At 53.8% G+C, this 16,234-nt stretch overlaps 1 protein-coding gene across 1 annotated transcript; it reads right to left on the reverse strand.

The window, feature by feature from the left end:
* Positions 1–305: 305 nt before the first annotated feature.
* Positions 306–13,998, reverse strand: LOC127211647 (chloride channel protein ClC-Ka). The gene is made up of 19 exons (XM_051171655.1): positions 13,777–13,998; positions 12,996–13,124; positions 12,064–12,192; positions 10,815–10,954; positions 10,404–10,481; positions 10,244–10,322; positions 9,713–9,838; positions 8,351–8,435; positions 8,153–8,254; positions 7,510–7,594; positions 7,083–7,256; positions 5,989–6,058; positions 5,722–5,832; positions 4,772–4,985; positions 3,395–3,528; positions 2,619–2,707; positions 2,401–2,484; positions 815–901; positions 306–542 (listed from the first exon to the last, which is right to left on the reverse strand). Exons 1-19 carry the CDS (start codon positions 13,874–13,876, stop codon positions 495–497), a joined length of 2,064 nt encoding a protein of 687 aa, XP_051027612.1. The 5' UTR covers positions 13,877–13,998; the 3' UTR covers positions 306–494.
* Positions 13,999–16,234: the final 2,236 nt, after the last annotated feature.

Consider the following 16,234-nt stretch of genomic DNA (forward strand, 5'->3'; position numbering starts at 1 on the left):
CTTGTTGTGTGAGAAAGCCTAGGAGGGACTCTATTTCTTCCATCTTCCTACTAAAGTGTGGAGGCTTAGGGGCCCCAGGCCCAGCCTGCGATACCCTTGCGAGCACCAGCTGCCCCAAGGGCTTAACGTAGGCCAACACTAGACCCCAAGGGGCCAAGTGTACACCCTTGAGGGAGAACAAGAGTGGGTGGGTGAACAGTGGCTCTGAGAATCCACTTTATTTTTCTTTTCTCAGGAGCTCCTAGTTCGGAATAGATAATCCCAGAAGGCACATCCGCCAGGATGAGATTTTTTTTTCCCCTTCCAAACATGCGATGTTGTCCTTTCAGGGTGGGCCATAATGAATATAGCATTTGGTTCAGGCTGGGTAGAGCTGCCTCCTGCACTGGGGAGCTGAGCTGAGCTGGAGGCATAGGGAGGGAGGGGAGAGGGGCGGGGCTCCGCGCACCCTCCGGAACCCTCAGTTGGGTCCCTGTTCCAACCGCGGGCCTGGCTCATTTCGGGGCTGGTGGGTTGATCAAGGTGGAAATTGCTTTCTTCAACTACAGCAGAGGAAAAGAAAAGAAAAGAATGGAGGGGAGGGAGAGTTACGGGGGATGGTGACACAGCTGGCCTCCATCCTCACGAACACCCCACTTATAGCTGACACCTACGCCATGACATAGATAAGGGACACTGAACCCAGAGAGTGGCAGGCTGGTAATTGATGTCCCAGGCTCAGGGGCCACTCTAATCCAAGAAATGGGCAGAGTTCCGTGTAACTTTGAAAGGCACCCACCTCTTCCGTTTTGCCCCGCTCTCAAGACCCCAGTACCTCCGTCCAGGACACAGAGCCCACAGCTCGGCCTCGTGACGTCACGAACAGCATCTGAAGGGTCAGTAGCTCAAAGAGTCTGTGTGTCTGAACGGGGAGTTGACAGGAAATCATGGAGTCAGGTAACACCCTCTGCCCCGACTTCCCTTCTCCGTGCCAGGTGAGTAGGAGAATAAACTCCAGCGTTCAGTGTCTGCTATGACCACTAGGGGGAGCCAGACTCCACGTGAGAAGCAAGGCTCTGCGTAGGACTCCTTTGGCCCAGGTTACCCAGCTTCAAGGGCAGAAAACTTGGGACCATACCCGTGTCTGTCACCCTCCCCCACCCTAAGTGCTTGTTCTGAGAGGCTAGATAGTCTACCAGCTGTCACATAGGGGAATGGTCGGGGGAGGGCTTCAAATTGGGGTCCCTGTGTGATGCTTAAAATCTTTTAAAAAATTTTTTTGTTTGTTTAGCTTTTTAAAAAAGGATTTATTTATTTGTATATATAAGCACTCCATCTGCATGTCTGACTGCATGACAGAAGAGGGCATCAGATCTCATCAGAGATGGTTGTGAGCCACCATGTGGTCGCTGGAAGTTGAACTCAGGACTTCTGGATGAACAGTCAGTGCTCTTAACCTCTGAGCCATCTCTCCAGCCCCATTTGTTTAGTTTTTGTTTTGGTTTGGTTTGGTTTGGTTTTTCGAGACAGGGTTTCTCTGTGTAGCCTTGGCTGTCCTGGGCTTGCTTTGTAGACCAGGCTGTCCTCCAACTCACAGGGATCCACCTGCTTCTGCCTCTCAAATGCTGGGATTAAAGGCGTGCACCACCACCACCCAGCTTGTTTAGCTTTGTGGACAGGCTTTCTCTATGTAGGCCTGGCAATCCCGGAACTTGTTATGTAGACCAGGCTGGCCTTGAACTCAGGGTGATATTCCTGCCGCTGCTTCCCCAGTGCTGGGATTAAAGGTATTTGCCACCACACCCAGATTTTTTAAAAACTCTATGTGCCTGAGTATTTTGCCTGTGTGCATGTCTGTGTTCCACATGCATGCAGTGCCTCTAGGGGCAAGACGAGGGAGCTGGATCTTCCAAGACTGGAGTTATAGCACTTGTGAGCTGTCCTGTGGTTGTTGATAATTGAGCCCTTGTCTTCTGGAAGGGCAGCCAGTGTTCCTAAAGCCAAGCCATCTCTCCAGCTCTGTGGGATGTTTCCAATTTATAAGCAGGTGGTTCTACCCAGAGGCTCTCTCACTTCCCTATCTCCTCTGCATCGCCTCAGCGACCTTGGTGATAAAGGGTGCACAGGCTAAGGCTGCTGGGCACATCTGCAGATGACTGTGTGCGTGCATACATATGCATGTATGTGTGTGTGTGTGCACATGTGTGAATGTGTATGTGTGTGCACATGAGTGCACAAGTGCAAGTGAGCATGCATACATATGCATGACTGTATGCATATGTACATGGGTGCATGTATGTGAGTGTGTATGCACGCACATGCATGAGTTTGTGTGTGTGTGTGCAACACTACACAGGGGGAGGAGGTAGAGCCTGAGTTCCCCCACCAAGTCCTCCCCTTTCCATCCATGGTCTCCCTTACCTGATGCAGGGAGGTCTCTGGGGACAGCTGCAGGGTCACTGGCTGTGTGGGACAGCCACCAGCCAAGATGTCCTGGAGAAAGCGCTAGGAATTGGGGAAGGACAGTGGGGGCCTGAGCCAGCCTATAGGTCCCAGGCTCTTGTTCTCTAAACTCCTCTCCCCCTTCAGAGCCCAGCTCACACCCCCACTCCATCCCCACAGCTAGCAGGGGGACCCACCTCTTGGCCTGGAGCCCAGGAAGCTGGCTCAGTCTGGAGGGCTTGCACCAAGTGAGTCCTTTCCACAATGCCCACCAGCGTCTGAGACTCTAGGACGTGCAGGGAGGGAGGGCACTTGTTATAAAGATGGAGGTCACAGTATCTAAGCAATTACTGTGTGCCGAGAGCATGCTGGGTGTTTCTTTTTGCTAGTTATTCACTATTTCTATCTTACGTGTATGAATGTTTTGCCTGTATATGTTCATTGCGCGTACTGTGTGCCTGGTGCCCACAGAGGTCAGAAGAGGGTGTCAGCATCCCTGGAACTAGCGTTAAGGACAGTTATAAGCTGCCATGAGACTACTAGGAACCAAGGCTGGGTCCTGTAAGGACAGCGGTGCTCTTCACCAATGGGCTTCTCTCCAGCCTCATACTGGTTTTATGCCCATTTCATCCAACCAAAGCACAGAGAAGCCAAGGGACTTGCCCCAGGTCACACAGCAGAGTCTGGATTCCAAAGCAGAGCCAACTCTCTGCCCGCCCTTGCTGCCCCGACACTCGGAAAGAATCCCCACCCATAGCCGGGCGTGGTGGCACACACCTTTAATCCCAGCACTCGGGAGGCAGAGGCAGGCGGATCGCTGTGAGTTCGAGGCCAGCCTGGTCTACAAAGTGAGTTCAGGATGGCCAAGGCTACACAGAGAAAACCTGTCTCGAAAAACAAAAACAAAAACAAAACAAAAAAAAAAGAATCCCCACCCATGCTCCCAGGCAGCACCTCCACCCCAGCCAGGTACCTCTGGTCTCCACCAAGGGATACTGGGCCACATCTGTGGAGGTCACAGCCTGGACCACCTCCTCCAGTGGCATGTCCTTGGCCAGTGTGGTGACGGTACTGTTCATGAAGTGTTCCACGGTCAAAGGGTAGGAGCTGTGGGCAGAAGGAGCGTGTATCAGGCCTCGCGGTGGAGATGCTAGCCCCCCCAGGATAAGACAGGGAAAGATCAGACAGGATAAGATAGTTGATAGCTAATATTTCTTTTCAACTTAGCAAGCTATAGAATCATGAGACCTCAGCAAAATACTTTCTAGACTGTGTCAATTGAGGTAGAAACACCTAAGTGTGGGCGGCGCCATCCCATGAGATGTGGTCCTGAACTTAAGCACCAGCATCCATCTCTCTCTCTCTGCTTCCTGATGGTGGACATGACCAGCTGCCTCACACTCCTGCCACTGTGCCCTCCTGGCCGTGATGGACTGTGCACCCTCAAACAGCGAGCCAAACAAACCCTTCCTTCCTGAAGTTGCTTTTATCGGGTGTCTCATTGCACCAAGGAGAAAAGCAACAAATACTTTTGGTCTCTGAGTGCAAGATCAGGGGATTGAACGCATGAGTCACACTCAGGGCTCTGCCACGAGTAACACTCAGGGCTCTGCCATGGGATGGGACATAGGGACCCACTCAATAATGGCCACATCCTCAGCTCTCCAACACCAGCTTCACTGGGACTGGATCACCTAGCAGAATTCTGCTCTAGAGAAGTTCCTTGGGTTTTTCACACCTGAGAGAATCTTACAGGTTTGAGAGCATTAGAAAAAGTACTCCTAGGCCGGGCATGGTGGCACATGCCTTTAATCCTGGGAGGCACTTGGGAGGCAGAGGCAGGCGGATCATTGTGAGTTCGAGGCCAGCCTGGCCTACAGAGCGAGTCCAGGACAGCCAAGGCTACACAGAGAGACCCTGTCTCAAAAAACTAAAAAAAAGTGCTCCCATAATACAGTGAGATAATGGGTTTGGAGCGGGGCAGCCGGTTGCATAGCTTGGAATTGGATCTTCAGCCTCTAGCCCTGCTGCTTTGGGACCAGAAGCTTCCAGGTGCATTCTGGTCAAGGAAGGACCTCAGATGCCATCTGTATCCCAGCTCTTAACAACCTAGCTAGAAGAGCAGAGAGAGAGAGAGAGGGAGGAGCGAGGCTTCCCTCAACCTCCATGTGACCTGAAACAAGACAGACACTTGCCCAAGCTACGGCTTTCTCTCCTGGCCCACAAGGCTCTGGGGAGGTTGTGGCCCAGAGTGTGGTCTGAGGGCAATTTCAGTGGTATTTGTGGGAGAGGGAGAGTCCCTTAACTTCCAAACCATCCCAGACACCCTATTAGTCAGCCCCAGGCTCACCCAATCTTACGGCCACGAATCCACGGCAGGTATGGCAGTTTCTTGGCCATGATGGTGCCATCATAGAAAGAGGGCTGACAGTTTTGGGAAATAACATTAGCTGCCAGCACAGCCATTAGCACAGGCAGCGCATGAACAATCTGGCCGGTCAGCTCAAAGGCCAGCAGCGCCGTGGAGATGGTGTGGGTCACTGCGCCCGAGAAGGCAGCAGCACCTGCAGGGAGAGAATCACTGTGGGTGACTCAGGCCAGGAATCAGGGTCACCCTGAGGGCAAGGTGGGCATAGCGTGACCATGGCTAGGGCCAGAGATGTCCGGAGGGCACATACTGGAAACTGCTAAAGAGTGCTCAGGCATAGAAACTGCTGAAGAGCGCCCAGGCATGGCGAGAGAAAAGGGATACAAAAGTGGTGGAGAATGGGAAAAAGACAGAGAGCTAAGAAAGAGCTGGGAACGGGCGGGTGGTGGCGCATGCCTTCAATTCTAGCACTCAGGTGACAGAGACAGACAGATCTCTGAGTTCAAGGCCAACCTGGTTTAGAGTGACTTCCAAGACAGCTAGGGCTACACAGGGAAACCAGAGAGAGAGAGAGAGAGAGAGAGAGAGAAGAGGGGAGGGGAGGAGAGGAGAGGAAAGCAGAGAGGAGAGGGGAGGGGAGGAGAGGAGAGGAAAGCAGAGAGGAGAGGAGAGGGGAGGGGAGGAGAGGAGAGGAAAGGAAAGCAGAGAGGAGAGGAGAGGAGAGGAGAGGAAAGCAGAGAGGAGAGGAGAGGGGAGGGGAGGAGAGGAGAGGAGAGGAGAGGAGAGGAAAGCAGAGAGGAGGTTCAAAGGACAACAGGGCCTGGGCAGTGGCCTGGATGAGGAGCTGAAAGTATGTTGGATACAAACATCAGCTCCTTCTGTCTTGTTCTGGCCCACAAAGTCTTCCCACCAATAGGCCCTGGTCCACTCACCAGCTAGAGCATAGCCCCCAGGCATGATGGGGTTGACCTCTCCTCCAGCCACGATGCCCTCTGGAAAGGCGACAGATAGGGCCTCTCCCAAGAGGCGCCCAATGGCAGCTCCTGCCATAGATTCAGAGCGAAGGGGCAGCTGAGCTGACCTGACTCCCAAGACCCTCAAACCCTGCCCCATTCTCAGCACCACCCTGGGGAAACAGATGGAGTGTGGGAACCATAGTCACGCCCCATGGCCTTGAGCCTCCCAGAATCCAGACTCACCGATGATGAATATGGGCATGAAGTACCCAGCGGGCATGGGGATTGTGGTGGCCAGGATCAGCATCCAGAACTGTGCCGGAAACAGGAGAGGGGCCCACAGGGCAGAAGTTATAGACAACAGGGGCGGGAGTGAACATGGGAGGGATGGGACAGAAGTGGAAAGTTCCCAGAAAAAGAGGACGGTACTGTGCCTACAGCACTGTCTGGAGTTGCAGACTACATCAAACAGGGGACATAACCACGCCCTATTAAAGTGCCTGCTGTGTGTTGGGCACATGCTAGGTCATTTATTTTCTTGCTCTTAGCTTGTCCTTTGGGTAGAAAGAGTAACTACCCCATCTCTTAAATTTTTTTAAAAAATATTTATTTATTTATTATGTATATGAGCACACTGTCTTCATGTACACCAGAAGAGGACATCAGGTCATAATACAGATGGTTGTGAGCCACCATGTGGGTGCTGGGAATTGAATTCAGGATCTCTGGAAGAGCAGCCAGTGCTCTTAACCACTGAGCCATCTCTCCAGCTCCCCCCCCCCTCATCTCTTAAATTTTAAAAATGTGTGCAAAAATGTGTGTGTGTGTGTATGTGTGATGTAGAGATCAGAGGACAAGCTTGAGTGTTATGCTTGGAACTGCTGTCCACCCTCTTTTGAGACAGAGTCTCTCATTTGCCTGGAGTTTACCAATTAGGCTAGCCAGAAAGATTGGCACCCCTTGGGGAGCCTCCTGGCCCCACCTCTCCAGGCTGGCATTATAAGAGTGCCGCCACCACACCCAACTTTTTATACGCATGCCAAGGACTTCCATCCTGCCCATCCCTGTGGGCACTGAGAATGGGACTCAGTCCTCACAATCATGAGGCCAGCACTTGGTTAACCAAGCCACCGCCTCAGCCCCTACTCCTTCATAAAGAAAGAGACTGAGTTAGAAAAAAAACAGGAATCCAAGGTTGGGGAAGCTAATGTGACTTGTCTAGGAGTGCAGGGGCCAGACTCAGATCAGGGACCTGCTTGGAAGTGGACAGAGTTCCAATGTGCAATCGTGGAGGCATCCCCTATCCTACCCCAGATCTGCGTACAGAAGGGACCCACCTTCATGACCAGGAAGAAGGCCAGAGTCCCAAAGATGGTGAAGCGTGGGTGGTACCATTCAAACCACAGGTTCTGGGGGTCAGGCTCAGCAGGCCAGGGTGGGGATGAGTTCCGGGTCATCAGTGCCCATGAGTTGTTGTCAAACAGAGAGTGCAAATGCTCGGCCATGGACAGCTGTGGCAGAGGCAGTGGTAGGTCATCATGTCCCCATCTGTCCCATCAACCACCTGAGCCTTAACTCTTCTACATCTTCCCGGCGGAGGACCCTGAGGGTGGCCCTGCCACTGCTGAAATAAAACCTCAGCATCCCGAAAATGACCCGTACGAATCTCCCTTAGAGAGTCTTGGGGGGAAGAACGAGGTGACGTACAGACAGGAGACAGCAAATGGGGCTTACCACCCACCCCATTAGCTCAGTGCCCCTTACCCGGGAAGCCATGAAGCGGCCCACACCGGGTGGATAGGTGATGGAGGCCAGGATCAAGGCGACCAGAGCTGCGTACGACGGCTTGCTGTGAGAGAAAGGGTGTTCAATTTGCTTCCTTCCCTGCCCCCCCACAGTGTAGGGAGACACCACAGCTTCCTAGCAGAGGCAAGCTCACAGCCCCAGGGATCACAATGAGGAAGAACTATGGAAGGTGGGGGGGGGGGGGCAGGAAACCCAACAGACCCCTCTGGAGAACAAGGTGGGAAGCCCGGGAGAAGGGGTGTGTCGAGAGGAGGGCAGAGTCAGGGTTTGGGACAGAGGGGGACAGTGAGGACAGGGTGGAGATTGGTGATGCTAGGTCAGGAGGGAGAAAGAGAAACTCCAAGATCAGTGCGGGGCGGGGGGGGGGGGGGGGGGAGAAGAGGGGAGTCGATGCCTGCTGGGAGGGGCTTCTTGGCAGAAGTGGGGCAAGAGACATGGGGCTTGATGGGGGTGGGGGTAGGGTATCGGTGAGGAAAACGGGACAGTGTGAGTGAGGTGTTACGTAGAAAGTACTTAAGGGACATATGGGTAAGACACTAAGTCAGGGGTGGGGCTTTGTATAAAAGGTTGGCAGCGGGTGCTCACTGCAGCTCTTGCCCACCTTGTAGCCAGCAGTTTGGAGGTGTACCGGTTGGTCTTGATGAAGCGGAGAAAAGTGCGCTGGCAGAATAGGTAAACGCAGCTCAGGATACCACAGATGGCCCTAGAGGTGGTGGTGAGGGGGGTGAAGCCGGAACTGCCCCAGTTCACACCTGGACAAGCCCAGTTAGGCTGTCAGGACCTGAGACCCCCTACTTACCCCAGAGCCACAAAAAAGAAGATTTCAGGCAGGTCAAAGGGTACATCCACTCGGAAACGGGTCTTGTAGATAGAGGTGATAGTCTCTGGGAACAGAGGCCTGAGGTCACACTCCTCTCCCCACTCCAAGGGGCTCCCAGAGCAATTCATACGGCAAGATGCCTTGAGATAAAATGACTCTGGCTCTATGGGTCTGAGCACCTGGGCCTACCATCCAGTCAGTCACAGCTCTTTCCACCCATAGAACCTTTTGTCTCAAGCTAACACTGGTAGCTCCCTTCTGTCCACCTTGATGCTTAAGGAAGGGTGTCCTAGCAACTAAGATTCCCCAAGAAAACTCAGCGTCTGACAGGAAGATTCCCTACTGCAGGAATGCTGACCCATCAGAGAGATTCTACACAGGCATGCGTCCTCACTCTCATCTCAGTTTCTCCCCGAGTTGTGGCCCTTCTGTGGTTTTGACCAAAATATGGGTAGATTAATTTTTCTATTCTATCACGTCATTTCCTCTTAAGGAAAGTGAGGGTCTGGGCACAGGGCACACGTTACGTACGGCTCTGGAAACAAGAACGGGCCCTGGGCCTAGCATGAGTCATCCATCGCGCTTGGGAGAAACAGTTTGTTCAGAGACAGGAAAAGCATCAAGGTCAAAAGGAGTCCCTTGGAGTGTCCCCTCTCAAAGACCCGCATGGAGAACCGAGTGGTGTCTGATTGTGTCACACAGCCTTCGACCCAGAGGAGATTTCTCAGGATCTTCCTAGCTCCACTGCTGCTTGTACTCTGCTCACAGGCACAGAGCGTGTGGCTCTCGCTGTGCTTGGTGGAATCCACACACTAGTTCAGAGATGACGACACAGCACCCCCAGGCCCTCAAGATTGAGGAATGGACACAAAGGGGGGGAATTGTAGCAAGGAACATAGCAGTGAAGATTCCTATAATGCTGGGCTCCCTGGGAAGTCCTGACCCCAGATGAAGGACTGTGGGCACACACGGGTTTCCTGGCTTTTGTTTAGCCTTCTCCTTGACACTGAGCATGACCAAGGTGCATACAGACTGCGAACATTCCTCCGGTGTCACCCAAAGCCATAAACAAACTGGTTCCCACACATATGGGTGTGCACATGTATACACACACACACACACATACACACACACACACACTCGCGATTTTTCTACTAGGGCAGATAAGCATTCAGACCCAGAGTTAAACCTTAATGGATAGATGCTCCAGAAAACAAGGTGGGGGAGGAAAAGAAGGAAAGAGGGTTGGGAAGGAAAGAAGGAAAGAGGGAAAAGAAAGAGAAGACAATGGAGTGTCATAGAAGAAGGAGAGTGGAGACTAGGTCCCAATATGGCGCTCACCCTGCTCACTGTTGAAGACGGCTAGGAGACGGAACATGAAGGCCCCACAGGTGGCAGCAAAGAAGCCCCTCCAGTAATTCCAGACGGAGAAGTGAGAGGACATGACCTCGATGCTGAACAGGACACCTGGGGGACACAAGGCTCAGGAGGACCCCTTTTCCTTAGCTGCAGGATATGGGGGCCACATTCTCCCTGACCTGCTGCTTGCTGCCTGGACAGCTGGAGGTCCCTACTGCCTTTGTCTTTGGTCCAAGCCAAGAAGGCTGGCATGTCCCCACGCTCCCCTATGGGGTAGGACTCTGAAAATTTCCACTTTCCAGCCCAAGAAACCAGGCTCAGACCCACATGAGTTCAAAAGGAGTCTACGGTGACTGGACACTCGTCCCACCCACCCTGGGATGGCTATGCATATGGCTGGATTGAAGGTTTCCTTGCTGGGATCGTGAGTCAGCTGGGGGGCTTGGTCAAGCTGGGGAGGACAGGACCAGTGGGAGTGACAAGGTGGATGAGATAAGGTGACAGAGCTCTTACCACTGAAGGGGGCTGCAAAGACTGTGGCCACGCCTACTGCAGCCGCAGCAGAGAGCATCTCAATTTCCCTGGCTTTGTTCTGGGGGAAAGCAGAACCCTGGGTTCAGAACAAGCTCACACCCGCCTATAGTCTAAAGCAGCTCTTGCTTGTACCCCTCACCTCAGATTCCCCGATGGTCTTGGTGCGCACGCGGCCCAGGTAAGCAGAAATCATCACGCTGAGGTGCACGAAGGGGCCCTGGCGGGGAGAGGCACTGATGCAGGCAGAAGGACCGATGCAGGCAGAGGGACCATGCCCTGTGAGTCTGAGTCCTTCCTCCCCCAGTCATCTCCCCTCCTCCTCCTCCTCTTCCTCTTCCTCCTTAAGGCTTAGAGTAAAGGAAGCCAGAAGCCTGGCCCAAAACAATGTAGCATCCTCACCCACATCCTTGTCCTAGGCCAACCCCAAACCCCAGGGTTATGCTGAGATGCATCTTGTGACACTTGGGGGACTTAGCTGTGCTTCCAGAAGACTCAGCTTCTAGAGGCATGGAGGACAGCCAGTGGGCCAACGGGCTCGCCTTGTTCGTACCACTTTGCCTAGGAAGATGGTACTGCCTGTTGCCAGGGTGCAGGAGAGGCCCACCACCTTGGCCCCAAAGTTCTTGATGTCTAGATAATCTTCCAGGACCACACCGGACAACATGGTCTTCAGCTCTGGAAGTCCAGACCCTGGGGCAAGGGAAAGACAAGGTAAACTCTCTGTCTCTGTCTGTCTGTCTCTCTGTCTTTCTTTCTCTCTCTCTGTCTCTCTCTGTCTTTCTCTCCCTCTCTGTCTGTCTGTCTCTCTCTCTGTCTCTCTGTCTGTCTGTCTTTCTTTCTCTCTGTCTGTCTGTCTGTCTCTGTCTTTCTCTCTTTCTCTCTCTCTGTCTGTCTCTCTTTCTCTGTCTCTGTCTATCTGTTTGTCTCTCTCTCTCCTCTCTGTCTCTCTCTATGTGTCTGTCTCTGTGTGTCTGTCTGTCTGTCTTTCTCTGTCTCTCTCGCTCTGTCTCTCTCTGTCTCTGTCTGTCTGTCTCTCTCTCTCTCCTCTCTGTCTCCCTCTGTGTGTCTGTCTCTCTGTGTGTCTGTCTATCTTTCTCTGTCTCTCTCTCTGTCTGTCTCTGTCTCTGTCTGTCTGTCTGTGTCTCTGTCTGTGTCTCTGTGTCTGTCTGTCTGTCTGTCTGTCTGTCTGTCTGTCTCTCTCTCTCTCTCTCTCCCTCTCTCTCTCTCAACAAGGTCTCACTGTGTAGGCTCAGACTAGCCTGGAACTGGCAGCCATTCTCCTGCTTCTGCTTGCCAAGCACTGCTAATCCAAGCCAGCACCTCCAAGCCCAGCCCAGACTAAAGAGCTGCGATGCACACAAGACTCTCCTGCACCACTCCCTGGACCACACACGTCCCGAGAGGAGGAGTTCATAACTTCAGTGGTCAGAAGTGAGAGCTGAGGGTCTGAGTGGGGCCTCGAAGGCTGAGGCAGCAGCAGCAGCAGCAGCAGCAGGGTAGGGACCCAGGGATTATCAGGTCATCACCAGAGACACCCAAGGGATCCCCTGGGCTGCGGCTAAAGGCTGCTCCTTAGACCTGGGAGCCAGCTGCTCCCCTCAGCCCAGCCCTGACATTCATTATTGGCTGTGCTCCAGCAGGTGACCAGCCCAGAGGAGCCTAGGGAAGTCCCTCGCTATCCCTTTCCCTGTTTGGCCTTGGGTAAGTGACTTGGCTCTTCCAAGCCTGCTTTCCCAGCATTAACATGGGGTCACTGTTCCCACAGGGGCTTCAGGCCAAGGCAGATGACCACGACTCACCTCCAGAGAAAGGCGTGATGCTCTGTGAGAAGCCGGAGGAGAAGGACAGAAGAGCCACAGGAAACACAGCCCAGGAGAGATACCGGAGCAGGTGGCCGTCCCCAACCTCTCTGTACAGCCACTTGTGCGCTGGAGATGGCCAACAGTCAGGGAGCTGCCCAGAGCCTCTACCGCCCAGGGGGTAGACACTTACAGACCAAGAAAGAGCCCAGAGCCACCCCGTGACAGGAGGGTGACCAGGCCCCTAAGTCTATATCTCAGTTTTCGACCTCCTACTTGTGGGACTGATTTTATTTATTTATTTTTAATTTTTAAAAAAAATTTTTTTTTTGGGTTTTCAAGACAGGGTTTCTCTGTGTAGCCTTGGCTGTCCTGGACTCGCTTTGTAGACCAGGCTGGCCTCGACCTCACAGCGATCCGCCTGCCTCTGCCTTCCGAGTGCTGGGATTAAAGGCATGCGCCACCACGCCCGGCATGGGACTCATTTTAACTAAGTGACTTGACTGAACCTCAGTTTTCCATCTATCCCGTAGCTAGTGATGGTGCCTCCTCAAACTCAACCCCAGGTCCCTGAAAGACCAAAAGTGGCCTTAGTGAGGACTTGGCCAGACTGAGGAGCCTCACCTTGGCAGCCGAGTGCCCAAAGGAAGTGTATGCCCACTAAGCAGGTAGCATGGAGGGAGAGAAAGATGGGGACTATAGCCATAAGTAAAGCCCCCTAGAGGCACTCAGGCCCTCCCCCAAGCTGTGCTCAGAGAGGGGAAGGAAACTTGCCAGGGTCACACAGCTGGTGAGATACTAAGCCAGCACCAGCTCCAGGCCTGGCTACCCACAGCCCCGCCCCTTCCCACTGCCCCTGGCGGTCCAGCATCCCAAGAGTGTATACAGGAATCCCATCATCTTGAGTGATGTGAGTGCCAGGGAGGCCTTACCTCTGACCACACGCCCGATAGCGAAGTTCATGGCATAGCTGATCAGAGCCATGAGCACCCCGAGAGCCATCAGGAAGTACCAGTCCTCGCCCACGCGGAACAGCCGCTCTTTCAGCCACTCCAGGGCCCCTGGGCAGGACACTGGGGTCACAGCTCATTCCGTGGTGGGGGGGGGTGGGGATGGGGGAGCTGCTGAGGCTCTAAGTAGTGACAGCAAGCTAGGGGGGCTAGAGCTAGAGTCTGGGGTGAGGAGGAGGGGCTATGCTTCATGGAAACGGCTGAGCAAGGATGTGTAGAAAGCGATGTGGCTACACAGCAGGTGCCGGGTAGGTGTCCCCTGACTTTCAGCTCACACTGGGGCCTTACAGAAGGTTGGCCAAGGTGGCAGAAGAGAATGAGGGTTCAGGCACTACACGTCTCACTGATGTCTCTTCAGGATCTGAGGCTTAGCAACCATGAGGGGCAGCAAGGATCTGGTGTCTCCCAGGGCCTATGGGCCATCTGTACTTCAGGCCCCCAGCCATGTCCTTGGCCACTGGCTGCCAGCCCAGCCTAGAAGCTGGGTCGTCTCTGGCTGTGGACACCCAGCACCTGGAACTGCACCCTGTCACATCCTGAGTTCTTTGCTTTCTCTGCCCCCAAACAGTAAGGATGGTCAGGTTCTAAGGAGGCCGACAAAAAGGGAAAAGAGTGATCTTGGGCCTAGGGTCAGTGATGGCCTAAGGGGACATCATGAGTAAGGCGGAGAGGAAAGGGGGCGTGAAGGGGGACTGGCTCTCACCTCTGATGCCTCGGCGGATGCGTGGACACGGACCCCACAGCTCTTGCAGAGTCACCGGCTTCCCAGAGGAGCCCTCACGCAGCCCCACTAGTTCCTCCATCCGGTCTGTGATAACAGGAGAACAGCTTTTCGGTGACAGCCACTATGTCCCTACGTCCCACTTCTAGGGTCTTCCAACTCTGCACCTTGTGAACTGAAGGCAGAGCCCTGTGCTCTAGGGTGGTGGGGGTTGTGCTGTGTAGGCTGTAGGGGGATGGGGGTTCATGGGTACCTGTGTGCTCTCTCCTCAAAGGCTCTCTTACCTAAGCGGTGCCTGCGCACCGCACTGTCACTGTGTGTGTGGAGTAGGACGTCTAAATCCAATCCACGTCCAGAAGCAGATGGGGTGGGGTAGGACCCTACTTCCTTTCAGAAGCTCTTCCCTGCTGGGGCTCCCTGCTGCCGCCCTCCTGGGACTCTAGGCTGCTCAGAGCAGTCATTGTGCTCAGGGATGACCCTGTCCCTTAGTACCCATGGCTAATGCCCTTTAGCCATCCCTCAGTAGCCTGTGCCCCTCAGCTCAGTTCCACAGGAAGCAGGAAGCCCCCAGAACCAGAAAGATGTCTCCGAGGGCTGATGGGTTTCTGGTACTGCTCCTGTGGGCAACCCTCCCTGTCTGTTCTGATTCTGGCAGGCCCCACCCAAGCTCAAGTCGGTGCCGTCCTCAGCACCATCAGCGCCTTACCTCCCAGTCTCTGGTCTGCCTTGCAAAGGTCCTGCCTGCTGCTCCTCCTCTAACACAGCCCCTTTGTTTGCAGCGCCTGTGCACCTGGACAGGTGTGCATTCCACCAATCAGCATCCTGCCCCTCCCCCTCCCAGGCTCGAGCTTACCGTGACCACGAAGAATGTTCCAGACAAACCAACCAGAACTATCCCAGCCGACAGAGCACGAAGGGCACAGTTTCTGAGAGGTGAGGAAGGGGGTACAGGGGTAAGTAACCCACCTGTGAGAGCTGGCCACAGGGGCTCCCAGCTGTGTTGCAGGAGTCTGGATTCCTAGGATCCAGGTGTGAGAGTAGGAGCTGATGAGCACACAAGGCACAGGAGGGTTCTTTGGCTGTAAATTGAGCCTGGGGTCTGCTCTCTCTCTCTCTCTCTCTCTCTCTCTCTCTCTCTCTCTCTCTCTCTTTTCGAGACAGGGTTTCTCTGTGTAGCCTTGGCTGTCCTGGACCTGCTTTGTAGACCAGGCTGGCCTCGAACTCACAGCGATCCACCTGCCTCTGCCTCTGCCTCCCTAGTGCTGGGATTATAGGCATGCGCCACCACTCCTGGCTTGGGGGTCTGCTCTCTTAAACTGGTCATTGCAAGGATATGCAAAGCGGAGTGGAGGGGAACAACAGGTGAAGGTGTGGGGGTGCAGGGGAGGGGAGTCTCCATGGGTGTCCCTAACTGGGAGCTGGGCACTTCCCAAAACAACTCAGGGCTTCCAAAACCCAGGAAGATGGCCAGTTACTCTGTTCAAAAGGAATGACATCGTAGAACTGTGGGGCTTCCTGTCTAAGATCACGGAAGCCATCTAGCACGTTGATATGGACCTGTAATGTCACCTATTCAGGAGGCTGAGGCTGGAGCATTTCTTGAAGCTGAGAGTTGCAATGGATTTGAGCAATAGAGTAAGAAGCCATTTCAGGGGTTGGGAATTTAGCTCAGGGGTAGAGCGCTTGCCGTCCTCAGGTCTGGGGGAAAATGTCATCTTAAAAAGGGGGCGGGGAGGGGGGAATAGAGTAAGCTGAGAAGTTATTGTTACTGTTGTTGTTGGTTTATCTTTATTAAGGGGTTAGCGAGAGAACACGGGCATTAGCAAGAGAATATGAGGCCACATGCAGCCTCAGTAAGTACGTGCTCTCTGGCTTTAGCTATGCTACCAGTGCTTAGCTTTTGAGACAGGGCCTCACTATGTAGCCCCAGTCTGGTATCAAACTCCGAATTCTCCTGCTTTTGTTTCCTCAGCACTGAGATTACAGGCATGGACCCTGTACCTACCAATAGAAAGCGTTTTTCAAATTAATTTTGGGAAGCAGGGGGAGCTGGAGAAATGGCTCAGTGGTTAGGACTGTTTGTTGCTCTTGCAGATGACCCAAATGCAATTCCTACAACTGCTTGTAACTCCAGCTCCAGATCTGATACCCTCTCTGCTCTCTGCTCGTTCCCCCACGCCCCCATACCCCCTGACACGCGTGCGCGCATGCGCGCGCACACACACACACACACACACACACACACACACACACACACACACAACACATATCAGGTAGGTTTCAACCTCCTGTCTGAGCCAAGTGGTGGTGGCGCACACCTTTAATCCCAGCACTCGGGAGGCAGAGGCAGGTGGATCGCTGTGAGTTCGAGGCCAGCCTAGTCTACAAAGTGAGTCCAGGATGGCCAAGGCTACACAGAGAAACCCTGTCTCGAAAACCC

This window comes from Acomys russatus, chromosome 29, assembly GCF_903995435.1.
Source record: "Acomys russatus chromosome 29, mAcoRus1.1, whole genome shotgun sequence".
Taxonomy (NCBI): Eukaryota; Metazoa; Chordata; class Mammalia; order Rodentia; family Muridae; genus Acomys; species Acomys russatus.

What these genes read in the sequence shown, in the direction of transcription:
- LOC127211647 (XM_051171655.1), bottom strand. Translation starts at nt 13,876, where the DNA reads ATGGAGGAACTAGTGGGGCTGCGTGAGGGCTCCTCTGGGAAGCCGGTG. An exon ending in CATCACGCCTTTCTCTGGAG is followed by an intron (nt 10,955 to 12,063) that starts GTGAGTCGTGGT and finishes CCCTTGCCCCAG; the next exon opens with GGTCTGGACTTCCAGAGCTG. An exon ending in TCCAAACTGCTGGCTACAAG is followed by an intron (nt 7,595 to 8,152) that starts GTGGGCAAGAGC and finishes TTTCTCTCACAG; the next exon opens with CAAGCCGTCGTACGCAGCTC.